The sequence below is a fragment of the Gekko japonicus genome, unplaced genomic scaffold (assembly GCF_001447785.1).
Source record: "Gekko japonicus isolate JY-2015 unplaced genomic scaffold, Gekko_japonicus_V1.1 scaffold3444, whole genome shotgun sequence".
NCBI lineage: Eukaryota > Metazoa > Chordata > Lepidosauria > Squamata > Gekkonidae > Gekko > Gekko japonicus.
In genome coordinates, this window is record NW_015175472.1 from 58,561 (window position 1) to 85,540 (window position 26,980).

General features: G+C 46.1%; 1 protein-coding gene across 1 annotated transcript in view; it reads left to right on the forward strand.

Annotated features, from left to right (window-relative positions):
- The window catches only part of RNF112 (ring finger protein 112), a 30,968-nt gene extending 4,827 nt beyond the window's left edge, over positions 1–26,141 (forward strand). Inside the window, exons 2-14 of the mRNA XM_015425958.1 lie at positions 6,722–6,799; positions 8,415–8,715; positions 11,107–11,325; positions 12,091–12,228; positions 16,301–16,405; positions 16,516–16,566; positions 18,187–18,243; positions 19,970–20,056; positions 20,479–20,605; positions 24,816–24,946; positions 25,471–25,524; positions 25,837–25,911; positions 26,100–26,141. Coding sequence (XP_015281444.1) covers positions 6,777–6,799; positions 8,415–8,715; positions 11,107–11,325; positions 12,091–12,228; positions 16,301–16,405; positions 16,516–16,566; positions 18,187–18,243; positions 19,970–20,056; positions 20,479–20,605; positions 24,816–24,946; positions 25,471–25,524; positions 25,837–25,911; positions 26,100–26,123 — 1,392 coding nt within the window. The 5' untranslated portion in view covers positions 6,722–6,776 and the 3' untranslated portion in view covers positions 26,124–26,141. The remainder of the gene's footprint in view (positions 1–6,721; positions 6,800–8,414; positions 8,716–11,106; positions 11,326–12,090; positions 12,229–16,300; positions 16,406–16,515; positions 16,567–18,186; positions 18,244–19,969; positions 20,057–20,478; positions 20,606–24,815; positions 24,947–25,470; positions 25,525–25,836; positions 25,912–26,099) is intronic.
- Positions 26,142–26,980: the final 839 nt, after the last annotated feature.

A 26,980-nucleotide genomic window follows, 5' to 3' on the forward strand; every position in this document is an offset into this window, starting at 1 on the left:
CCTCACAAAGGATATTATAGCATTGGAAAAAGTGCAGAAAAGGGCAACTCGAATGATAAAAGGGTTGGGAATACTTTCCGTTTGAAGGAAGGTTAAAACACTTGGGGCTCTTTAACTTGGAGAAACGATTGCTGAGGGGTGACATGATCAAGGTTTATAAGATTATGCATGGGATAGAGGAGATAGAGAAAGAAGGACTTTTCTCCCTTTCTCACAATACAAGAACTCATGGGTACTCAATGAAATTGCTGAGCAGTCGGGTTAGAACAGATAAAAAGTACTTCTTCACCCAAAGAGTGATTAACACATGGAATTCACTGCCACAGGAGGTGGTGGCGGCTACGAGCATGGAAAGCTTCAAGAGGGAATTAGATACACATATGGAGCAGAGGTCCATCAGTGGCTATTAGCCACAAGGTATAAGTAGGATCCCAGATAGTTTGGGGGAAGTGACGCTCTGTATTCTTGGTGCGGGGGGCAACAGTGGGAGGGCTTCTAGTGTTCTGGCCCCACTGCTGGATCTTCTGATGGCACCTGGTATTTTTGGCCACTGTGTGACAGAGTATTGGACTGGATGGGCCATTGACCTGAACCAACATTGGCTTCTCTTATGTTCTGATGTTCATCTGATCTCTGTGGACCCAAATTCACAGTTTTGATACTGCAAAACCAAGCATCTGTGATAATATCTTATAGACAGACAAATTGCTCAAAGTAATCTTACAGAAACCTCTGGGAGATCCTGACACTGTGAACGGATTAATAGAATTCATTTACCAAAAAAATTAAGCATTGCATGAATATGCAGCCTCATGCCACATATAATTAAAAATTAATCCATATTTCATGATGGACTATGATGTATCTTAAATAGAAAACTAGATTTGTTCTCAAAAAGCATTCTATTTTTTTAAAAAAGCATTCTATTAATTTTCAAAAATAATTTCAAAATTAAAAAAAAATCTTTGATTTTTATTCACCACGCTTGGAACACTCCCAAGCATGATGAAAATGTGGAATATCATCATTTGGTGTAGTTTGGTGTAGTGGTTAAGTGTGCGGACTCTAATTTGGGAGATCCGGGTTTGATTCCCCACTCCTCCACTTGCACCTGCTGATGTGACCTTGGGTCAGTCACAAGCTCTGGCACAGCTTTTCCTTGAAAAAGAGCAGTTTGTGTCAGAGTTCTTTCAGCTCCACCCACCTCACAGGGTTTCTGTTGTGGGGAGGGGAAAGGAAAGGTGTTTGTAAGCCGCTCTGAGACTCCAAGTGAAGGGCGGGGTATAAATCCAATCTCTTCTCTTCTTCTTAATGGATTTGGATTTCCATTACAAAGCACCCTTCTTTCACCGTGATCCATGAATGCAGGGTGGAGCTCTAGGACTTCTAAGAACTTTCCATATCTTCTAGCAATATAACTAATTCTCTGTAGGCAGGGGTCATTTCGTAGAAAAAGAGGTGCAGGAGCTCATTAGCATAACTTATTTGCATATGCCACACCCCCTGACATCACCGGAAGTGTGTCAGAAGGCAACACCCACCGCTCAGGCTCCACTGGACTGTTTTGGATTGCTAGCTATTGGGGGGGGGGACGTGCAGATCTCCCCTCACAGAGGAGGGAGAGCTTGTACCTGAAGGGGGGGGCTCTGCAACTTACCTGGCTGCTTCTTGCTCCTCGTGGCCCGACTGCGGGCTGCTGGGAGCAGGGGGTGGGGCTTGTTGCATGTGCCCTCCCCCTGGGCTCCTTACTGCTGGAGGTCCACTCCTGGGTGGACCCCTGTCTGTAGGTATCCTTTTCCAGACAGGGGATCTGCTTCCTTCAGTGGACCAATGTACGAGACATCCATGCGTGCATCTGAGCACATGCAGTTATCTGCATGGGGCTGAACCTCGACATCCTGTGTGTAAAATGCTGCGAGTCTCCACTTGGAAATGCTGAATGAGCAAGAGAAAACTTGCAGTAATTGCAGACAAGGGGGCTCCCTCCACCTTTCCCCACACATAGCTGGGCTTGGCCCACATTTGATGGCCACCCATCCTAGCCTATCCCATATCCTGCAACAGACAACGCCATCAGCTCCTCTGCCATCTCTGTTTTCCCTAGCTCAGACAAGGTTTCTCCTCATTTCTTTTTCATGAAAAGGCTCATATGACTACTGATAGTTCAAAGGAGGGTCAGGCCACATCTTCCGATTTGGGTCATTCAGGCTGAAACTAGCAGCTGTTCCTCTGTTGGTGCTTTTTCTCCCGAAATGTTTTTTTAAAAATGTTCTGATTATTGGGGGATGATCTTTCAAGACAGAGTTTGGATCAGTGGAGTAAAAAAAAATTTATCATGTCCACCGGTGGCTATATCACAATGGTTAGAATTGCAGTGAAGACCGTTTTATCAGCGGTATTAGTTACATTCAAACATGCAAATGTTAAGTTGTGCCTCAGAGGGATTTGTTTGCATACTTCAATTCTTAATTTCCTTCCGCTCCCCCCCCCCAATAGGAATTCAGCAAGTAGCCTCAGAGCTCTCACTTGAGCCCAGTCAATGGTTTATCTCCACTAACTGGTTACGAACGATCACGTTTTACCACATTTTTTCAGCAGTGTGTTCTAGCACAACTTTACAGCAGTTTTGTAGACCTCTGAGCCTGACAGCAAGATACACACTGTTTCCAGGAATAGTCAGAGTGAGTGTTTTCTGTGTATAGGTCACTGGAAGAAAGGAAGGAATAAAATTAGTCTTTCCTTGATAATTGTACGAAGTTTTACCCTTAATCTTGTGGATGGAGTTTTAGGGGGGTCAGAAGGGGCGGGGGAGGTGGTAAATAAATAGTTCATGGTTAAGTGTCTCATATGGTGTCTGCTGTTTTCACAATAGTTATAACCATAAAACACAACTTTCAAACAAACAAACAACAGTTGAAATGTAATGTTCTTAGTTCTAGGCTTCAGTTCTGAAGAAGGAACTGGACTAGTCTTTTTCTGTAGGCCTCAGATCTGAGGGAATGTGCTCAGCCTAAAGTTACTATTACTCCCTGTCAAGCCTGCAGTGCAGCAACAGGCTGGTTCAAGGTCTCTCCTTCCTTCCTTCCTTCCCTCCCTCCCTCCCTCCCTCCCTCCCTCCTTCCTTTTGAATGGTGTCTCATTTAAAGGACAGGACTGCTCATCTCAGAGTGCCATTTCAATCCACTTCAGCGACCATTTGTGAGTGAATTTTGCCATTTCACACAGTAAAATCCAGTTACAAAGTGCATTGAAAGTGGATTGAAAGTGTGTGTAAAAGCACCTATTACAGGCCTCAACCTGTAGGACAGGACTGTTCATCTCAGAGTACCGTTTCAATCCACTTCAGCGACCATTTGTGAGTGAATTTTGCCATTTCACACAGTAAAATCCAGTTACAAAGTGCATTGAAAGTGGATTGAAAGTGTGTGTAAAAGCACCTATTACAGGCCTCAACCTGTAGCAGCAAAGTCAGTCACTGGATGCTTACTAGGCGTGGCACTCCCGTGGTACGTGATGAAGGAATGATGGTTTCCCTTCTGCTACCCAGGATCCTGACAGGATTCCACCCAATTTACGAATCCCAATTTGTGAGGGGAAATTCAGGTTAAACCGCCACTCCTTCATTACACATCATGCAAGAAGGAAAAGGGGGAAGATCCAGACATGTGTGAGCCTGGAACAAACTGTGTTCCTGCCCATTTTAGTTTATTTGCAGTTAAAGTGGATGTCTGAATGCTGCCAACCTTAAGGCAGGGAAGTTCACAAAGAAAATGAGATCCCTCCTCTGTTGCTTGTGTAACCAGAATCTGGTACACAACCACAATCCCTTCACCTGTGGCTACTTAGCACTGTTTTGCACATTCCTATCCCCACTGACTTGCCACTATTCAGGGCCAGCTAGCTTTTCAATGGATTTATTACTTTGGTGAGAGGGAGGGTGCCATCTTCTAATGTCATGCCAAACCACTTTTAGAAATGTTTTGTTTCTTTTTGGTCCACTGGTGGTTAAAAACGCTGTGGTAACCTGTGGTTGTCTTGTGTTTTAGAAATAGTCTGTGAAAGCTATTTAAACTGGTTGCTGCCTGTTTACAATCTGGTTGCTTCCTTATTCTATAGATGATTAATCCATGCTGCTCTTCCTGTTTCTTTTCTTTAGTACCACTGTTATTTTTAGTTGTTTGTAAATTGTTTGCAGGTATTTGCTTCTTTTTGACATGGGTTTTCAGAGTTTTTGTTTGTTTGTTTGTTTTTCGATAGCTGCTTCAGGCTTAGCACAGCCTTATCTGGTGATTCAGTAAAATAACTAATACACCCTTTCCCCACAGGAGACTCTGAGCATGTGCTGGCTGCCTTTCCCTCACTGTAGGACAATCTCAGCTAGACTGTCCTTGTTTTAGGGAGCAAGACCCACACAGCTAAAGCACCAGCTCTGAGGCGTCTCATTTTAGATGTTAAGCACCAAGCCACCCTTGCCCTCTCTGAAATGGAGTTATGCAAGACCAAAAGAGAAAGAAAAAGGGGGAAGTGCTGAGGTTGAGGAGTTTTCAGTTGTGAAATTCAGGGGTGGGGGGGATGACTTGGGGTAGTTGATAGCACATTTCCCCCCCAATTTCTGATTACCAGAAATGGGTAGGGAGGGGTATGGAAAGGAAGAAGCCACGAAGTAGAAGTAAAGTCTTTCTCTTCCTTCCTGCCTTTCTCAGAGTAAACAGTGATTGATTTTTGGTGGTCCCTGCCACACGGCAGGGAAAAAAGCGCCCAAAGCGCGGCTTTTAAAAGCCACACCGAATTAGAGACGCCGCGGCGGGATCCCACGGATCCCCAGAGCCACGGCGCCGTTGCTCCCCGGCACGATCAGATGCCGGGGAGAAAGCGACGGTGTGAAGGGGAGGCTGGCGAACTGCGCATGCTCACACATGCGCAGTTTGGCCAGGAGCCGGGGATTCGCCGGTGCGTCCTTGCGCCGGCGATCCCACGGCCGGGCTTGCGGCGCTCTTCTCCGAAGAACCACCTAGGTAGGTGGTTCTTTTTTGGTGCGGGGTTTTGGGCGGGAGGGACGGATCGGGGACGGACAGGCAACGATTCCCAGATGTTGCCGTGGGATCGCGCCCGTTTGCTCCGCCCCCGAACCGTCCCTCTCCCGGCCCAAATCCACTCGTGTGACCGGGGCCGTAGAATAACATTTGGAGTGCTTTTGCTTTTCAGACCAGAAATACATGCATGCATCAGGCATTTTTAAAAAAAACATAGTTTAATGCCTTTTTACATAATGTGGGGTCCAGTCCAGTGCTACTCACTCTGCAATACACAGAGAGCCACATCCTCAATTACTATCAACCAAAAAAGCCCCATTACTATAGTATGCACAGTTCTCCACCCCCCATCACATACATACAATAATATAAGTTATGCCTATTAATAGTAAATATATAGCCGTAACCTTTCTAATTACCAGAGTGCTCTGAGCATGTATGGTTGTCTCTCTTAAGGTTGCCAACACAGGGCTGGCCACTGGTGGGAGACTCTACTGTGGGAGAGGGGCCTTGCCAGCAATGTAATGACTCTGGAGGTGCATCCACATCTGTATCACAGTATTCCTCCAATCCCCCTTTGAACTGAATGGGTTTGATTCCCAGTGCCAGTGGAGATCTGTATCCTGATCTGGGGTTTTGGATTCTTGCAGGTGATTTGCTCTGAAGTGGGACAAATGCTTTGCAATGGACTCAGTTCCCACATTCAGGGCAAGTCTTCAAGTGAAAGACATGCCTCTGTGTGCCAGCATTTTGAATCTCTCAAGGGAATTGGGGAGAGCATTTTTTTTTTAAGAATAGGGAAAAATAAGGGGAAATCCTTAGGTGATGCCTTTACCGCTATCCCAAAACTTTCCTGATGCCCCCACAAGACATTCTTCCTAAATGCATCCACCATTCTTCATGTGAGGGTTGGCAACTCTGGCTTGAGAAATTCTTGCAGATTTGGGAGTGGTATCAGTGTTCCCTCTAAGCTGAGTTAGTGTGAGCTAGCTCACAGTTTTTTAGCCTCTGGCTCACACACTTTTGTCTTCGCTCAGGAAGGAGGGCTCCAGAGCAAGCTAATTTATGCAATAGCCAAATCACTTGCTCACAACCTTAATAACAGTAGCTCACAAAGTAGAATTTTTGCTCACAAGCAGTGTTCCCTCTAAGCTGAGTTAGTGTGTGCTAGCTCACCGTTTTTTAGCCTCCGGCTCACACATTTTTGTCTTAGCTCAGGAAGGAGGGCTCCAGAGCAAACTAATTTATGCAGTAGCCAAATCACGTGCTCACAACTTTAGTGCCAGTAGCTCACAAAGTAGAATTTTTGCTCACAAGACTCCACAGCTTAGAGGGAACATTGCAGGACGCCACAGCTTAGAGGGAGCATAATTGGGAGCTCAGCAGTGATATGGTGCCATAGAGTCCACACACCCTCTAGAGTTGCTAGTTCCTCCAGGGGAAATCAGTTATAATCTCAAGAGAATCTTCAAGAGAACTTCACATAAGGATCTCCCAGGAGACTGCTCCTGAGCTCTGTAGGGCTCTGATCGTTCAGACCCCTCTGATTCTTCAGTTAAAATTTTTCCAAATGGCCATCATGCAACCATGAGTTCTTTGCATCGTCCCCAATTGCCTACATCACCCAGGCCATTGAAAAAGGGGGGAAGGCCTTACTCCACTTTTCCGGTGATCTTTTTATGTTCTAGGAGGAGGAGGGAAGTTTATCTCATCGGAGACAGTTGGCACCACAGTAGCTGCAGGATGGGAAACACAGACACAAAACCGTAAGTTGGGTGGTGATTTTTATTTGTGTGTGTACATGGTGTTATGTATTGGGCTGGAGTATCCCAGGTCTGTCCATAAGAGACAGGCTGAGCTTGGAGCTCAGGAATAATAGACCACCAGGATTCTAGAGGTAACCAATGATAAGGCAGTGTTATGCAAACAGAGGTAACCAATGAGGAGACAATGTTATGTAAATAGCCTATCGTTGGGAGTGGGGTTGTGTTTGGGTGTGGGTTTTGCATGCTACTTAAACAGGGCAGTCGCCCTGCAGTTTTCGGTCTTGTTCCTGAAATCACATAATAAAGTAGAGCTGTTCACTACAATGCGTCTTGAACCCAGGATTTAATATTGGCGACAAGGATGGGATACAAACCCACGCGTGCAAAAGTCATACAATATAGGTGGAAATCAGCAGGGAAACATAGCTGAGGTGAGTCCTTCCCAGTCTCTCCTAGAGAAACCTGTGCTGAAGTTTATTTATTTAAATGTAACTGATTGTTCTGTCACTTAAAGACAGGAGATGGAGCAGGTAAAAAAACTGACTGGTGACAATACCAGATAGGCCTCTCAAAATGACCTCCAAATGGACACTTCTAATATTTATTTTTATTTATTTATTTATTTACAAAATTTATATCCCATTTTTCTGCCCTTAATAGACAGGAATGGCTGCAGAAAGGAAGGCGTGTTGCCGAAACAATAAAGTTAACACATGCCATTAATCCAGAGCAATGGTTCTATCCAGTGGTATGCATACCACCCGTGGGATTTAGGGTTTTCATAACAAGTACTAAGAATTCGCTCTCCCTCCGTCCCTGTGTCTGCCCGCGAGATTGGTGTGCCATCTTCTGACTGGGCATCTCCTGGGCCTCCTTTCCCTCACCACAGGACAACCTCAGCTAGACTGCCCCTATTTTAGGAAGTAAGACCTACGCAGCCAAAGCACCAGCTCCAAGGCGTCTCGATTTAGAAGCACAGCACTGAGCCACCCCTCCCTCTCCAAAATGGAGTTACACAAGACCAAAAGAGAAAAAAAAGGGGAAATGTAGAAGGTTGAGAAGTTTCAAAATTGTGAAAATCTGGGGGGGAGGGGGGACGACTTGGGGTAGTTGATAGTACATGTTTTCCCCCAGTTTCTGATTACCAGAAATGAGTGGGGAAGGGTGGGAAGGAAGAAGCCATAAAATAGAAGTAAAGTGTAACACAATCGTTTTTCTTTCTCTTCCTTTCTGCCTTTCTCAGAGTAAAAACTGTTTGTTGTAGAATACAAAATACATTGGGCTCCCAAATGGTTCTCCTGCATCTCTCTGAATCCCTGTCCAGAGAATCAAATGTTCCCAGAATCCTCTGCTTAACCACATAAGGCTTTGCTACCACTAGAGCTAAGTATATAGCTGGAGGTGCTGGATTCCCTTCACCCCTCAATACTCACATTTTTAGGAAGCCTTAGGCTAAACCCCCTTTGTTCTGTCCCTAACATTTAGGGTCTTAAGTTTTACTTTAACTCCTTGAGCTTGTCAATCGTTTATTCCTTTTACTCCCCTACCCCAGCAATTCCTTACAAATCCCCATTCGTGTGTCCGTTATTATGTCCTTCCCTTGTATGCCTTGCAGGCTGACTTCATCCCCAATCCCTTCAAAGAAGCCCCCAGGAGGCATGATCCATGACCTACAAGAGGACATCCTATGCTCCATCTGCTGGGAAATTTTGGAGGACCCAGTCTCCATTGACTGTGGGCACAATTTCTGCAGGGTCTGCCTCTCTGCCCACTGGAATGGGCTCTCACCCCATGGGTATCGCTGCCCTGAATGCCGCTCGCCCTGCAGCCGTGAGAGGATGAAGCTAGACACTCGGTTGCGAAACCTGGTGGAAAAAATCAGACAGATGCCTCTGCTGGAGATGGAAAGAGAACCGGTAGGCAGATCTCATTGAATTCAGTGCCAGTGGACACAGTGATATGCCTGTGTGTATAAATAGCTTTTAAATGGGAATATTAGACAGATTCATGGAGGACATGTCCAGTGTTCCCTCTAAGCTGAGTTAGTGTGAGCTAGCTCACAGTTTTTTAGCCTCCAGCTCACACATTTTTGTCTTTGCTCAGGAAGGATGACTCCAGAGCAAACTATTTATGCAGTAGCCAAATCGCTGGCTCACAACTTTAATGCCAGTAGCTCACAAAGTAGACTTTTTGCTCACAAGACTGCACAGCTTAGAGGGAACATTGGACATGTCCATCAGTGGCTACTAGCCTTGGTCGCTAAAGGGAACCTCCATATTCAGAGGCAGCAAACCTCTGAATACCAGTGCTAGGAGGCAGCATCAGCACCTTGTCCTCTATGCCCTGTTTGTTTTTCCCTCCAGGGCAACTGCTTGGCCGCTGTGTGAAACAGGATGATGCACTAGATGGGTCACTGATCTGATCCAGCAGGGCCCTTCTTATGTGCTTACATTTTGTTAATTTCAGTCATATTTTTCTGTGTATCTGAGGAGTCCCCTTACTTTGTCAGTATCCGGCTCATTGTGCAGCTGTTGACATCCGCACAGTTCACTATCACAAGGGTTTTCAGAGGGTCATCTCATTTTGCTCTCCCCAATATTTCCTCTTTCTTTTCCAGGTGGCCCCCATAGACGCTCCCATTTTTCTCCTTCCTTCTCTCCTTCCCACCCACCCACCAGCCAACCTACCATTGTCTACAGCTTTTTTCCCCCTTCTCTTCTGGCCCGTAGCTACAGTGAGGCTATTCGGGGCTCTGCCCCCTTCCTTAAAGGGCCAACCCCATAAGGTTTTTTTAGAAGAATTGAGGGGAGGGCTGTGCGCAAGGGCCCCCCGCTTCTTCTCAAAAGCATTTAAAGGAGCGCACCCCTCTCCCTCCTTCCTGCAAGACTGAAAGGGCCCTCCAGCTGAGCGGTGGGCCACAAACTCCCCGCCAATCAGCTGAAGAGCCCTTTAAATCTTGCAGGAGGGGAGGGAGAGGGGTGGCCACCACTGTTCCCTCTAAGCTGAGTTAGTGTGAGCCAGCTCACAGTTTTTTAGCCTCCGGCTCACACATTCGTGTCTCAGCTCAGGAAGGGAGGGCTCCAGAGCAGACTAATTTAATGCAGTAGCCAAATCGCTGGCTCACAACTTTAATCCCAGCAGCTCACAGAGCAGAATTTTTTCTCACAAGACTCCACAGCTTAGAGGGAACATTGGTGGCCACCAGCAGTCAGGCTTGGGTGCGGATTGGAGCTGACATAAAAATAACGGCAGCCCCACCAGAAAAAATGTTTGCCCCACAAGCCACAAAATCCTGGCTACGGGCCTGCTTCTCTCCCCTGGCAGCCAAGAAAACTCTGACTGAGTTGTGCAGTGCCAGCCACCAGGCCAGTTGTCTTTTGCTGGCTTCTAGTCCCAGTTGCGTTGTTGGGTAACCACAAGAACTTATGGGGATACCTCAGTTTTCCCCGTATCCCGCTCCCCACACTATGGCTGCGGTCACACAGAGCATTAGCCACGCTACAGAGACGGAAGATAGGCGGATTTTCCAGGCGCGATCACACCGCAACATCTGGGAAGCGTAGAGCTCCCGTGGCGAACCCGAGGCTTCCCGCCGAAGATGCGACATATTCCCGCCGAAGATGCGGCATAAAAAACTAGTACCTCCGAGGTACTAGTTTCCGGAAACCGCGGGGCAAGAGCGGGCATCTGATCACGTTTCCGGTGGTAGTTCGTGGTATCCAGCGCCCGCCCATGTCCCATCGCAAAAAGATTTTTTTCCCAAGTCTCCACGGGATGCGCACAAGCACCCAACAGCGCATGCGCACACTTCGGTTTAAAAACAAAACACAACCCCGTTTGCCATGGCAGCGGCGCCTAGCCATTGCTGCTGTGATCGCGCCGCTTCTTTGCCACGCCGCAGGATTGTCGTGTGATCGGCACCTCCCCCTGAACCACGGGACGTCGGCAGGACGTGTGATCCGGTGGTCGCACGTTAGTTTGCTCCGGGGCAAACAGCCACGCTTCCCCCCTGCATTTTCCGGCCCGTGTGACCGGGGCCTATTTTCCCTTTCCCTCCTTCTGGCAGTCCCCATATCCTCTCCCCTTTGCCTGCTTCCACCTCTCCTCACCCACAAATCAATCAACCTTTTATCTGCTCCCCATTCTCAGCTATATTTTTTACTTATTTACCTCAAATATATCCCATTTTTCTTCCCAGTGGGGACCTAAAGCCGCTTCTATAATTCTATTACCTTGTTTCTTCACAGCAACCCTGTGAGGTAGGTTAGACAGAGAGACAGTAACTCTCAGGGTCTCATCTCTTTCAGGAGGAGCCAGCAGCTACACTGCAGTCAGCAGGGCAAGCGGTGCAGCTGGTGGGCTTGGATGATGAAGGGAATCTGTGTCTGGATGAGGAGGCCCTGAGCAGCTGCTTGGAGCAGGGAGAAGTGAAGGACGCTCCTGTCTGCTTGGTCTCCATCTTTGGGGAGCAACGCTGTGGCAAATCCTTCCTGCAGAACTTCCTCCTGCGGAGGCTTCAAAACTTGGTGAGCGTGAGAAAGCGACCTGGTGTATGCCATCGAAAGGACTGCCTTGCAGTAGCTGATTTGTCAGCAGATTTGTATCTGAAGCTATCATGCATAGTTCATTTTGGTATCTCCTGTCCTGGTTAGTGCATTGAATCAACATGCTTTAGGATTACACACATGAACCCTACAAAGCAGTCCCTGGTGTGGTTGCCAAAAGGCCTGGAGAAATATGTCCTGTCCCTTTAATAGAGGCTTAATGTGTGTGAATGGGCCCCTGAAACTTTTCATGGCAGGGAGGTAAGTAACATCACCTGGTAAATAACCTCCCCAAAAGACTGGACATTTTTGTCCACCCTGGATGCTGTTTCCTCATTGGCACAGTCTCCCCACACATCTCGACTCCCCCTGTGTGGGGCAATATTTTACTTCTGTCCTTTCTCTTGCTGTTAAAACGTCCTTAAAAATTTCAGTTCCTGTTGCGTGGTTTTAAAGCAGGAGCGAAAACAGGAACACTCCAGAGTGTGTGTTGCAGGAGTTCAATAGAAATTCTGTTTAAAAATATGAACATAAAAAAAGACAAAGATCCCTGCAATAGTGAAGTCTTCCATTAAAAGCCACAACTATGCCCACACCCCTCTTCACGTTGGGGATGAAGCACCAGCTTTTCAGGATCCCTTTTCCCTATACAGCATTCCTAGCCAAGAGATCACAACCATCCTGGTACCCAAGGCCCTTCTTGCTTTAAAACTGAGTCCCCATTCCTCATTTTTTTCTTGTGGGCAGGGAGCAGAGGAAGCAACATGGATGGGCCAGGAAGATGAACCACTGACAGGATTTGAGTGGCGACCTGGGCCTAACAGCACCACCAAAGGGGTGTGGTTGTGGAGTCAGCCATTTTGGATTACCAGTGAACAAGGGAAGGTATGTGTTTGGGTAGTGGAGATAAGTAGGGGAAAGGAGAAGAGGGATGAATAGTTGAGGCAAATTTTGCTGTGGGGACAGCAGACGCTATCTGCGACACCTTGGTGCTCAACCAGAAATTATACAAAAGCTATTTGGGATGTTCAGAGCAAAACCTACATTGGGTGCCGTTAAATAGCAACTGTAACGATTCCTTGTATATGTGTGTGTGTCTCTTTAAAAGTTTGGTTGCATGGCTGAGATATATTATAGTGGTTGAAGAGACAAGAGTGGTGTGATTGGTGATTGACAGAGAGGGGGAGGGGTTTTGGAAGTGGTTCTGAGTGGATGAATATGTATGTCTGTTAGGAGTGACAGTTACAGGTTTGACAGTTGATAAAGACAGTTGTTAAGTTAGTTCGTTCTGAGGTCTGTGGGAGAAGCAGTCTTGTGTGTGATATAACAGTTGAGTTCTGAGTTCTGTGAGAGAAGCAGAAGTTCAGTTAAGTTATGTGTATGAAAGAAGTGAGAACCAGTTCTGTGTGTAAGCAGTTAAGAACAGCCGAGGTTGTTCTGAGAGAATAGGAAAAAGTAAATGAAAGCTCAATTGAAGAGTTACAAAGTTACCTGAAAGATCCCTGTCAATAAGGGAGCAGATTGTGGGTGAAACACCAAGCATGTGTTCAGTATTTAAACCGTACTAGTTACATTGTTCTACTCTTTTATATATGAATTACTTCAATAAATCTTCTTTTATTTAAGTATATCAGCTCTGAAAGAAATACTTCCCAGGACCACATAGTTCCCCATAAGCCTTACACTCGACCTACCTACCCAGTAATAGCTAAAGTGAAGTATAAAAGTTTGGAAAGCCTTAAATTTCCTGGTGGCAGCCAGATATACCCAGTAGAACAAAACATAAAGAACACTTTAAAGGGAAACCAGACCTCCCCAGATAAGGGGTCATCACAGCAACATTTAATCTCTGCTTGAATTTGGGCATAGTTTACTCCTTAATCTTTGGGCTGAAAATACAGCACTTGCCAGAAAGCAGTGTTTATAGTAATGGACCACAATGCTGTAAAGCTGCTGGAAATCAGTAGAACTGGCCTGAAGCATTCTTTTCTGCCATAAAGCAGACTGCAGAAAAACATAATAAGATACAATGGTGCAAATAGGAGATTTCACTTGATTAGGAGTTAAGAGATAAACAAAGGTCTTTGTTTCAGACCAGAATTAATGAAATACTGAAGTTGCAAAGATGATAATCATTGGAAAATGGCAGAGGGCTCCGTTATAGGTCCCACTTACATTTTTCTGGATGCCATTTGTCGTGGGCTTCCACAACACATTCATCCTCTCTTTTGAGCATGAGTAATAGGAGCTCTTGCCTCCAGGTTAAAGCAAAGCTGAACCTTCTAAGGGGGGTGGGGACTGGAGAGAGTGACAGTTATAGGGGGAGGGGCCTGTGTTCTCTTTAGGGTACTTCCAGGAACTTAAGACCAAAGAAAATGTGCAGCAATTACAAAGAAAAGACCAAAGTATATGAGCACAAGAGAACCAGGCTTCATCAGAGCTAGCCTAAGGCTCGATGGCCTGTTGCTTACGACTGAGAACTGGCCATAAGAACTGCCATGCTGGCCAAGCCATATACGTTTGTCAGTGGCCAACCAAATACTGCAAGGAAATTCACAGTAGTGATACCCATTTCTGGATTATCAGGGGAAATCCTGTCCATGAAAGGAGGTTTATCCAAATGGCAGCAAATGTTTGTTTAATTTACATTTGCACTTGTACTGCAGAGGGGTGGATGAAATTTGGATTTTCAGCCTCAGTCGCCAAAATGTCTTGGGTTGTCTTTGCCCTCGAAAAAGTTGTTGTGCTGTGTCCCCCTCTCCTATGTGAATATCTCTACATCCTGTGGCAGGATGTTTTGGACAAACACTTCCTTTTCTTTTGACCTACCCTCCCTCCCTCTCTCTCTCTCTCTCTTTTTCTTTCTTTCTTTTTTGCTGTCAAGTTACGGTTTACTTATGGTGAACCTGTGGGGTTTTCAAGGCAAGAGATGTTCAGAGGTGATTTGCCATCACTTGCCTCCTTGTCACGACTAGCGTATTTTTCAGGTATTATTTAACCTGAATACAGATCAGAGAATCTGATCAGCTACCAGTATAGCCGATCCCAAATAAAGCTGATATATATTGCTTTTGTTCGGCTATATTCAGCTATATTGAATGGCTGGTTTAAACTGAGCTGCAAGAGGAGCCAGCCCCAGCTGAGGCGGAGTGGTGCTCTCAGCTCCTGCTGCCCCAGCTGATCCTCTCTTGCCTCCCCACTGCATGCAAATCCTGGGGCCAGCTTCTCCTGCAGGAGAAGACCACACTGCAGGAGAAGCCAAGCCAGCCCCAGGGTTGGGCTGGCTTTAATTGGTATTTTTCTTCTCAGGTCTATTGGACCTGAAAAAATTCAGGATTTCCAAAAAGTCCCAGATCTGAATACCATACCAGTATTGGGATCCAGGATTTTTCAGAAATACCTAAATTTTTTGGGTCCAGTTGACCCGAACCAAAAAATACTGGTGGTGTTTTTGTTTTGTTTTTTGCACATCCATAGTCACGACCAACGCTGTGGAGTCTTGTGAGCAAAAATTCTACTTTGTGAGCTCCTGGCATTAAAGTTGTGAGCAAGGGATTTGGCTACTGCATGAATTAGTTTGCTGTGGAGCCATCCTTCCTGAGCTAAGACCAAAATGTGTGAGCCGGAGGCTAAAAAAACTGTGAGCTAGCTCACACTAACTCAGCTTAGAGGGAACACTGGTCATGACCCTGGATTTCCATGGAGGTGTCCCATCAAAATACTACCCAAAGCCAACCCTCCTTAGCTTCCGAGATCTGACAGTTATCAGGCTAGCCTGGGCTGTCCAGGTCAGGGTCTCACCCTCCTACATTGGCTGTAATCACTGCCTGATGGCTAAGATTTCACTGTTTGGCAAGGTGCCCGAGCAGACAGTGACTTCTGTCTGAAGTTTCTTGTAGGGATAGTCTTTTAAGTTGTGTTTATCTCCCTGGGCATGTTTTAATGGTTTTTGTGTGTGTGTGTGTGTTTTGAGAATTCATTATTTTTACTGTAAGCCACCTCAAGCTGGACTCTAGAAAGGTGGCATAAAATTTTCTTTTTTATGTTGTTTTTAATATAAAAATAATACATATTACTCCAAAAGGAAAAGAAAGGGAAAGAAAAAAATATATTCTGGGGTGTGGAGTGAGCTGTACCAGTAAAATTCATTAAAACAGAAACTTATACAATCAAGGGGAGTATCAATAGGAAATCAGGGCAGGGAAGGTTGACATTACATCTCAGGTTTGATCAGAAAATTGCCCCCACAAAATATTTTGGAATCTACCCCATGCCTTAGGAGAGGGACCTCTTCGACACCCTCCTTCCCTGAGATACCTGGGACCTGCCAACCAGAGAAAAGGAAACACTCCAGATGCACATACAAACTAAGGGGGGAAAGGAAGAGGCCAGAGCAGTGGACTCACCATCTCAAATTCATATACATAGCACTCCACAAAAGGGGAGGGGCATAAAAAAACTGAAATATTCTTGAAATATCCCTCAGTAAATAATGCTTCCTACACAAGTGGTTCAAGTGGTTAAGATGCTGAACTGTAGGCTGTGGCAGGTCGGTAGTTCAGCAGTTCGAGACCCGGGTGCCGCATGATGGAGTGAGCTCCCGTCTCTAGTTCCAGCTCCTGCCAACCTAGCAGTTCGAAAGCAAGAAATTGCAAGTAGATCAATAGGTACCACTTCGGTGGGAAGGTAACAGCGTTCCGTGCGCCTTGGTGGTTAGTCATGCCGGCCACATGACCACGGAAACGTCTTCGGACAGCGCTGGCTCTTCGGCTTTGAAACGGAGATGAGCACCGCAACCCTAGAGTCGGACTCGACTGGCTTTCGAGCAAGGGAACCTTTACCTTTTTACACACCCATATTTAGCCAAGAAGAAGGAGCTATAAAGCTTGTTGGCGAAATCTATCTCTATTCTTGTATATCGTTGAGAGTCCAGCGATGATCTTCTCCCTCTCTCTAGGTAGCCATTTTCTTGATTGACACTGAGGGTTCTCTGGATCTGGAGAGGAGCAAGGAAGCTAGCACTAAACTCTCTGCCTTCTCCATGCTGCTCAGCTCCTATCAGGTGCGTTTCCCCACCAGGCTCTATTTTCCCATGCGTCTTCTTCTAATCTCTTTTCATCAGGTGGTTCATCACTTCTGACACCCCTGTTGACGCCTTCTGTTGTCTTCTAGATACTCAATGTGTGCAACAAGATGAATGACACGGATCTGGAATACTTGGAAGTGAGTGAGGGGCTATAAAGGGTAGGAACAAAGTGGTTGGAAGGGGTATGGAAATCAGGCGAGTTTTCCAGGATGGGCCAGACTCAGTGAACTGGAAGAGATCAAAGATCATCTAGCCAAGAGCTAAGCAAGCCCCGGCTGGTGTGATGAACAGTGACACACCAGGCCAGTTTGCTTGGCACACTAAGCCAGTTCTGTGCCCAAGGAGCTGCGGTGAGCCCCTGAGGTGTTGGCAGTGCCTCTGGGCTCTACTGGGTCTGGTCAAGTTAACCTTCATCTCTCCCACCCTGTTTTGTTTGCTGGCACACCAAAACCTTTACAGGCCAAAATTTCAGCTATCCCTAATCTGGCCTAGTCTCCCCTGCACAAAAACAGAATTCTGTCCATCAGCAGCCATAGAATCAGTCCACACAATCCAGATTCCGATATGTCACGAGCAGAGAGCTTGTGTATTGCCAGTGGTAGTGTGAAAAGCGATTTGCAAAGAGTGGCTCAAGCAAGTGATCCAAGCCGCACACCAGGAGGGCAATCAACCCTCTAAAGTCACCAGGCATTCTGACCAGTGGGGGGAAAATAGGTCCCCCAAGGTGGTCCGGAGATTGAGAAAAAAGGGTGGACTGAGCCATATCTCACAGGAAATTTTATTTGTTTCAAGTGGATGTCAGCCATCATCCTGTCTCTAGTTTTTCGCTGCCCTGATATGCCAGGTTGGGGGTGGGGGAGCCCAAGGGGTTTTGGCACCATAACAAACTATAACACACACATACACACCAATCAATGTAGAGAAAAATGAGAAGGCTGGAGATGACATAGAGATACATACTTTACAACTAAATAAAAGAAATTCACTTCTGTCTGGTCTGGTGCCCATTAAAACCTTTTTTGCCTATATGGTCAGGCCAACCTGGAGGGTAGGGGTCTCCCAAAATGGGCCACGATTGGGGCATCAGCCTAGATCTCTCACATTGAGAGGGACTGGAGAGAGTCTTGGGCTACAGACGCCAGAGTTCAAATTCTTGCTTAGCTGTGAAGCTTGCCTTAGGGCTAGACTTAAATGTGATGGTGGCCAAGGTTCCGACACCATGGCTGCTGATGCCATCTTAGAGAAGAATACAGCCATTTAAAAGACACCGCGAGGACCCAATCATGATCAGGTCTGCAGCACGGGGACCAGGTGGTTTTGTTCCTCCTCCCATCCGCAAACTTTCAGGAGCCAAAACAGCCCCCATCCCCAGTCTGTTCCAGTGCCTGAAAAGATAGGTGGGGGACAAGATTGCCTGGTGTGGGCCCAGTCTTCGCAGCATTTTTAAATGGCCGAATGGTTCTCTAAAATAGCGTTGGCAACCGTGGGTGGTGGCTGCCGTTATATCTAGTATGGCTGTCAGACTCATCACTCTTTCTCAGTTGCCCTACCTCACTGGGTTAACGAAAAAATACCATCAGAGGACCCGATGTTTGGTGCTCCACGCTTGCGAGGGCAGGATCCAGATGGAGCATAATTGTAAATACCGCAAGATACTCTCTGATCTGAAAAGCTGAGAGGGGATTGAGTCTGGAGGGGGGGGCAGGGATGAGTGAAAATCAGATCTCCCAGACTCACCAGCTTCTTCTACCCCACAGATGTTTGTGTATGCAGCTGAGATGGTGGGGATAGCCTGCGGCTTGAAGCCCTTTCAGGTAAAGAGCAGCAACTGTTCCATTTCCCTCCCTTACAAATCAGGCCATGTTCTTCTCTTCCCCCCATGATCACATTCATCCCCTCTGTCTCAACATTCGATGAAAGAGCCTTTTTGTTCCTGAACTCCCATCTCTGCAACCAGTTCCTCCGGCCTGATCCTCCTCCGCCTGGTACCCACATCTCTCTCGCTCGCTCTCAACCCTTCGCTTTCTCTCCCACACACCAATGCTAATGAAGTTCCTCTCTGCTCCTCTCTCCCTTTTGTCTGTTTTTTTTCCTCTCGTATAATTTGTCTGTTTGTGCTTGGGTGGGTCATGATGAGTCCCAAAATAACACATCTGATGAGAAAACCCGATGAAACCCTCTAATTTTATTTTATTTTTTAAAAAACAACCCATAAGCATACAAATCTCTCCAGGAAGCTGATAGCCCGCACAGGTCAGGTCCATAAGAACATGAAAAGCCTTCTATTGGATCATACAAAAATGGTCCATCTAATCCAGCATCCTGTTTAGAAGTCCTTAGAGACAATGGGTATTGAGTGGTATACTACTTTTGAAAAGGGAGGTTTAATTCAGCCATTACAGCTAACAGCCACTGATAAGCCTATCCCCAAAATATTTATCAAAGCCAAGATACCTAAGTCAGTAATCATCACTGCTTAACTAATTAATTATCATATGGCATTGTGTGTAGAATAGCCAAGAGATCCTAAGATTGTCTGGCTGCTGGAAGTTCTTGCTCTTTTTAGCGTTATGCACCACTAGGTGGTGAGCTAGACTTGTTTTTAAGGCAAGAGACCTTTCAGAGGTGATTTGCCATTGCCTGCCTCTGCATCATCATCCTGGGATTCCTTGGAAGTCGCCCATCCAAATACTAGCCAGGGCCGACCCTGCTTAGCTTCCGAGATCCGACGAGATCGGGCTAGCCTGGGCTATCCAGGTCAGGGCCGTCATCACTGCATCCTGTGGCAGTGAGTTCCCAAAGTTAATTGTGTGTTGGATGAAGCCTATCAGCTTCAGGCGGTACTACCAAGCTGTAGTATTTGGGGAGAGGGAGAGAAACATTTTCCTGTCCATCTTGCTCCACACCATGAAACGATCCATCCCTGAGGAACAGGCACCAAGAGTATCTTGTTATCTGAGCTTTGGGCACCAACGAATGCAGCAATGAATCTGTCAGAAACATATTCTTGGCAACCTATTGACAGCGCTGTCAGAGCACACTGGAGCCATCAGAAGTCTCTGTGCATGATGGCTTCTTGCTTACAGAGAACCTAGCAATGCTCATCGGCTCTCATATGCACACATCTTCACAAATGTCACTTTTCAAGTGCTTATGGTAGCACATCAAGGTGTTTTGCTAATTCAGGGGATTGGGAGCTAGGACTCGTGAGTTGTTCATTTTGTTACCATGAACCCCACTAGTCATGTGGACAGGCCACAGTTGAGAGCAGTTTTCCCTCTAAGCTGAGTTAGTGTGAGCTAGCTCACAGTTTTTTAGCCTCCAGCTCATAGGTTTTTGTCTCAGCTCAGGAATGATGGCTCCAGAGCAAACTAATTTATGCAGTAGCCAAATTGCTCACTCACAACTTTAATGGCAGTAGCTCACAAAGTAGAATTTTTGCTCACAAGATTCCACAGCTTAGAGGGGACATTGGTTGAGAGTGGCATAGGGAGAAGGCAACTCTGAGAATGTGGGACCAAAGCAATTTCTCCATTGCAGCAACTCGACATCTTGGTGCGTGACTGGTTTTTCCCACCTGTTTATGGACTCCAGGCAGGCCAGGAATACCTCCATGCAGCCATACAGGTAAAAGTTGTGATGGGCAGATTGGTTGTGAAACGTGACAAAGTAGTGAGCAAGATGGTGTGCTTTGGTTGGGCATTGTGGAATTAGGGATAAGCACTGGAAGCCAGTGCGGTATAGAAGTTAGACTAGGATCTGCGAGGCCCAGGTTCAGATCTCATTTCTGCTGCAAAGCTCACTGGGTGACCATAGGCTAGTGACTCTCACTTAGCCTGACCTACCTCATAGGGTTGTTGCAAGGAACAAATGGGGAAAGGAGAACCCTATATGCTGCCTTGAGCTACTTGGAGGAAAGGTGGAGATACTAGATAGAACAGGGGGATCTCTAGAGGCGCATCTCCCATCCACAACAAGAAGAAGACCTGATTCTGGATGGTAATCACAGATTGCTCAATCTAATTCTCTCTCCCCCCCCTCATCTTTAGAGGCTGGAGTCTAATCCTTGCAGGCACCCCCGAGCACTGGAGACCCTCAAAAGCAGCAGCACTCGCTGTTACTTGATGCCCTTCCCAGGCAAGAAGCTGTTGATGGGAACTGAGGGTACCCTGGCAGGTAAGACTGTCTCACTGTCCTTTTCTTCCCGGATTCCTGCATCTCCTAGATCCTTTTCAAATTGCCTTTGAATTTTTCCTGTCATTTCAGACAGACCCGTTTTAGTAACCGGCTGCTAGCAGAGTTGATTTCCCTGTTCATACAAACCTGCTTGCGACAGGTTAGCAAAGCGTGGTTGAGCAGCTTCTGAAGGAAGCTGCTTTCTTCCATTTTCAATGCCGTTGTTGCGCTTCTGAATCACTGCGATGTGCTGTTTAGAATGCCCATCGCACTTCCTACAGGTCTGCCCTTTTTTGCTGCACAATCTTCGGACTTTTTTTACATTCTACAGTGAGCACTGTAGCGCTAAATCCATTGAGCTGCATTGACTCCATTGAGCACTGAAGGGCTATAGTGGTTTAGCGCTACAGTGCTCACCTTAGAACGTTTTTTAAAAGTCCAGGGAAGATCATGCAGTGAAAAAGGGCGGCGGGGGGGGGGGAAGCGGCACTGTTTAGCACTTCAGAGACAGCTCATTAACGGAAGGAAATTTGCTGTATGAAACCCCCGTGCCTGTGTCACTGTACTCTAAATCGGGCCAACAACAAATAACATCCAGTTTAGAACTGTAATGCAAAAAGGGACCTAAATGTCTGTGATCTGTTTTAGCTCTGCTGGAACTCAGAACCTTTTCCCCAGGCTTCCACTAGGTGGAGCATCAGTTCCATTAATTCTCCTTACATAGACAGACATTTCTTCTGATTCGCTAGGTCCTGGGAGGGGGGAGACCAACACATCAGCAAGGCAATACCTTTGTTAGGATCAGTGGGAAACAAAGTAGTGAGCAACCTTTCAAGTGCTCCAGAATTCTTCAGGCTGGTTGTTCAGTTCGAACAGCAAACCAAAAGGGAAAGTGAAAAAGATTGATAAAGTGTGAAAATTCCCGCAATAGCAGTTATGCCAGACTTAATTAGATCAGATGACATGGGTGACAAATGGTTTTTAAGGTGCATCGAGGGCTATTGGGATGCAGAAGCAAGGAAAGACTGTCGTCCCTTTGGTAATAATTTCGAAGCCATCAGTCATTTGGATCTGTTTCTGATCAGAGGCAGACTTGAACAGTTGCCGTCTTTCACGTCTCCATAGGGATAGCAATCATTCCTTGCTTCTCCATCCCAGTAGCTCTTGATGCAACCTGAAATCTGTTTAAACCCAGCGTAGTCTAACCTTAATGTAAATCTTAAGGGGTCAGGAGAAGAGATTGAAGCTAATCTCTTGTCTTCGTTTGGTTCCCTGACACTGGTGGAACAGGAGGAATTGTTAAATCACCTTCAAACTCTACTAACCTCATTGAGGAAAATTAGTCAGACCTCCACCTCCAAGAGGAGCTGCGGTGGCTCAAGTGGTTAAGATGCTGAACTGCAGGCTGTGGAAGGTCGGTAGTTCAGCAGTTCGAGACCCGGGTGCCGCATGATGGAGTGAGCGCCCATCTTTAGTTCCAGCTCCTGCCAACCTAGCAGTTCGAAAGCAAGAATTGCAAGTAGATAAATAGGGACCACTTCGGTGGGAAGGTAACAGCGTTCCGTGTGCCTTGGTGCTTAGTCATGCCGGCCACATGACCACGGAAAGGTCTTCAGACAGCGCTGGCTCTTCGGCTTTGAAACGGAGATGAGCACCGCAACCCTAAAGTCGGATTCGACTGGCTTTCGAGCAAGGGAACCTTTACCTTTACCTTACCACCTCCAAGGCTTTGATTGAGGGCTGTAGTCCTGTCCCTGTTGACTCACCAATGTTGGTTCTTGATCCACCTTCGATGGCCTTTGATCTTGGGGACAGTTTTCACCCCAAGCATAATCAACCTCCCCTAGAACCGACCGTTTTAATAAACAGAGGACCTGTTAATCTTAATTTATCCCCCCCTTCAAATCCTTCTAATGTGAAAGTCAAATCAAATTGACTATCTCCAACTCAGTTTTTCAAATTCATATCCTGGAATATTTCGGGCTGGAGTTGTAGATTACAAGAACCTGTAAATATCTACAGAGTTTTCATATTATTCTGGTCCAAGAAACTTGGTTAAATGGAACTCTTGATTTTCCTGGTTATACTGCATATGTATCACCTGCATTTTCCAATTCAGGAAAAGGACGTTATAAATCAGGCTTAGCATGCCTAGTATCCTTAGCACTAGCGTAGTCTAACCTAATTTACAGCCGGGCCCGATGCTTGGATATTCAGAAGCAAGCCCCATTTGAATTCAGTGGGACTTACTTCCTGCAAGCATGCATGAGTCGGTAGCCCACCACACCACCCGTACTCCACCTTTCAGGTGTTAACAAACTGTAGAATGTGGGCCTTTGCTACAATGTCTGGAAAATCTCCCAGCAGTATTTTTATTGTGTTTTTTTCACACTGAACACCCAGCCAGAAGAAGTGTTCTGTAGGATGCAAAAGCTTGCTCATTACTTTATAATGTTTCACTGGGCCTGAATAAAAGGTATTCCGCCCCGATTGCTTTTGTGTAGACTCCCTTGTAGATCAGTGGTGGCATTTCCTTGGCTTTTCTGATCACCATGAAAGTCCTCTTTCTTCACCTTCTGTGATACTTCAGAAGTCCTTGCACAAACTTCTGCACAGCTGCAACCCTTGCTGGCCTCAGAGGGCCGTCCAGCCAGAAGAAGTGTTCTGTAGAATGCAAAAGCTTGCTCACTACTTTGTAATGTTTCACTGGTCCTGAATAAAAGGTATTCCGCCCCGATTTTGTGTAGACTCCCTTGTAGATCAGTGGTGGCATTTCCTTGGCTTTTCTGATCACCATGAAAGTCCTCTTTCTTCACTTTCTGTGATACTTCAGAAGTTCTTGCACAAACTTCTGCACAGCTGCAACCCTTGCTGGCCTCAGAGGGCCGTGCCATTACTGTTTCTGGTTGGAGTTGGGTGGTTTTTTTTTAATGTTGATGGTATCTTTCCTTAAATGCTCAACATATTTCACATGCACAGTCTCCTTAACAACCCTGTAAGGTAGACCACTCTTAGTATCATTATTGCAGATGGAAAACAGAGAGCCAGCTTCTTTTGGATCACCCATTGAGAGTCTTCCGGGACGGAATTTAAATTTGGGGTTTCCAGCTCATAGCTCTTAAAAGCACTATGCTCACTGGCTCAGTTAAGAAGTGCAACTTCTGAGTGCTCAGACCCTGCAGTGAAGAGCAGTAAACTCCAGAATGTAGGATTGAAGGCCGAAGTCTTCCAAGTACTGTGTTCCCTCTTTTCCACTCCTCCTATTTAGCAGTTGCAGAAATTTAATCTTGTGAACACATGGGAACCGTGATCAGGTAGCATTTCTAAAGGACTCGTAGCTGCTACATGGGTGAAGACCATGGATGAAGGCCATGGTGTAGGAGGGGAGAAGGGGTTTAACCTTTTCCCTCTTTCACAGTTTTGCTAAATGAAACCCTGTCCCTTTCTTTCCCCAACCCCACCGCCTTTGAAGGGGGAAAAGACAGGCTGGCTCTCTGCCCATTCTTTTTTCCCTTTCCTGACCTAATAACAGTGCAGAGATGGGATCCATTTTGATCAGCAAAACCCTGAAGGAGGGGGAAGGGTTAAGCCCTTTCTTCCCCTATGTCAGAGAGCTAATCCCAATCAGATTTTGTCCCAGTTGACGCAGCAGGGTCACACGGCGTCCTTGACTAAAATCTGGGCAACACAAAGGCTCCTACAGGCTGAGGCACTCTTGTTTGTCCTTCCTTCCCAAACACACCTTTTCAAATGCCAAAAATGCTCTGGGGGGGATTGGCCCATAAAAATGGGGCATTCCAAGTAATGTGAACCAGTGGGTGGGCTGTGTTCCAGTAGGAGACTCTCCAATTAAAATTCCAGTCAAAACCTATAGTTTAACCCTGTGGCTTGCCTTATGTCTTTAATACGTGCTTACCTGGCAGAAATCCAATAGATGGTGCTTATTTCTTCTGGAGACACAGCACTGAATAAACTATTTCAGTTAAAGTTTTCGCTTGCGACAGAGTGATTAAATGCACTAGAAACCTGCCAAAAAAGATTGGCAGCCCCAATTGTTTTTACAATCTGTTCGTTCAATGTTGTCAGTCTTTAATTTTTAGTTCATTTTCTTTTCATGACATTGGGGATTCTAGGCCACAAATGTCCTCCCGTTCACTGCATCCTCATGAATTCCCATGCCTGACTTGCTTTACTCTTTTGTCTCTTCCAGACATGGATGATGATTTTCGGGAATGTTTGAAGGAATATGTAAGTGGCTTAGCCAGTTCAGCTGGTACCTATTTAAAGAGAGACCAGAAGGGGGAGGCTCTCACTGGAGCCCGACTTGCAGCCAAGATAAAGGTGAGAGAACGCTGTGTTTGCTATAGCTGAAACCAGGACGGTTCACACCCCTTGAATTTCTTTTGTTGAAACCTCCCATTGTGATTGAGTCCAGCCTCTGTAGCAGCCATTTTATGATTGGTCCCACTAACCCATGTGGCAGCCATTTTGTTTGGCATCCACTGCTTATTTTCAGAATTCCAATAGCACTGACACATTCAACAACGTTGGGGGGGATCCCTTGGTTAGACAGCTAGACTAGGGCTAGGGACACTCCAATTTAAACCCCCTTTTGTTTGGAAATGCACTGGGGGGGGAATTTGGCCCAGTCATTCTGTCTCAGCCTCTACCTTACACAGGTGTTATGAAGGTAAAATGGAGGGAGGGAGAGTCATGTCTGCCACCTTGGGTTCCTTGAAGGAGCAATGGGCTAAAAATGGACCAAACAATAGTACTATGCAGTTGGGCTGTGTTTTTTCTTACTGATTTGGGGGTCTGGTTTTGCATCCTGCCTCCAGCTGTGTTTCTCCTTTGTCTCTCTTTAGTGTCTCTCACTTCTCCTGAAGAAACGTCGATTTGGCTTAGCTCCAGCTGTGCAGGTACAAGACCCCTGTCCTGTTCCTTTGTTTTTATATACTTGGCATTTGAAGTGAACAATGTAGAAATAAATATAGAAACTCACCTCCATCTAACTTGGCACTATGAAATCTTGGGGCACAAGGCAACTGCCTAGTTCGCCTATATGCTCAGGCCAACCCTGGTAGACCCTACTGGGCAAAAAGAACCAAAGATCTGGCTTGGTATGTGAACTTTGCTTCTTTTGGCATTGACCATTGAGGGGGGCATAACCAAAGGTGCTCCATTAGCCATCTTTTTTGTCCCCTCCTCTGTCTCTCTGTCTTTCTTGATAGATGGCCATCACCTTAACCAACCTGGAAACCAAAGACACCCTGCAGAGGGAATTTGCAGAGTTCATCAGACAACAGGTAAGAGAAGAAAGAGAGACAAGGCTGAACTGGATTTAAGAAATGATTGAGGAAAGGTTACCGGGGATTTTGAATATTGAATTTGGGACTAAGGTTTGGATGTAGGATGGTGGTGGCAGAGACTGATGATTTGAGATAGATATCGATCGAAAAGGTAAAGTGTTTTCTCGTGCGTTGTGGGCTTTTAGAGTAGTTTCCTAACAACTGGGTGAAGAGCAGCAAATTCTGCTGAACGACACCAAGACCAAAGCAGATTATGGAGAGTTCTAAGAGAATCTCTCCCAGCTGATTGAACAGAGGGTAAAGTGGCAGATAAGACTGAGTATATGTTTAATGTGATGTGCATTTGGGGGCAAAATTTCTTCACTGCAAGGGTCTGACTTCCTGAGAAAGAATGGTGATGGATAGCTTGATGAAAATATTGGCTGGGTGCGCGGCGGCAGCGCAAACTCTTGTGATTGGGATTATTCGAAAAGGACTGTGTTAATCTGGGTCCCTGTCATAATATCCTAGTATCCGTCTTAAGGTGTGGGTGCATTTGGAATACAGGAACACTCACAGTTGCCATATACCGAATAATATGCTTGCTGCATCAAGGCCAGTATTGTCAACTCAGACTGGCAGCAGCTCTCCAGGTTCTCAGGTTGAGGTCTTCACATCACATACTACCTGATCCTTGAAAGTGGAGATGACAGGGATTGAACCAGTGATCTTCTGGATGCCAAGCAGATGTCTTCCACCGAGCTGCAGGGAGCCCCCCCCCCCCCCACAAGTTCACCCCATACAGTTCTGGTACAGTTTCTCAGAAAAGAAATTGCAGAGCTGGAAACAGTGCAGAAAAAAAGCAACCAGAATGATTAAGAGATTGAAGCGTAAGACTTTAGATTTATTCCGTTTATATAGAAGATTATTAAGAGGGAAGAGAATAGACGTTTATGTAAGGGGTAGAGAAAGTGGATAAAGAGAGCTTTTTCTCTCCCATAATACTAGAAGTCGGGGCGCCAAGTGAACTTGACCTTTGAATGCCAGTTGCTGGAGGGGCAGCAACAAGGAGAGGTCTTGGCCTCCA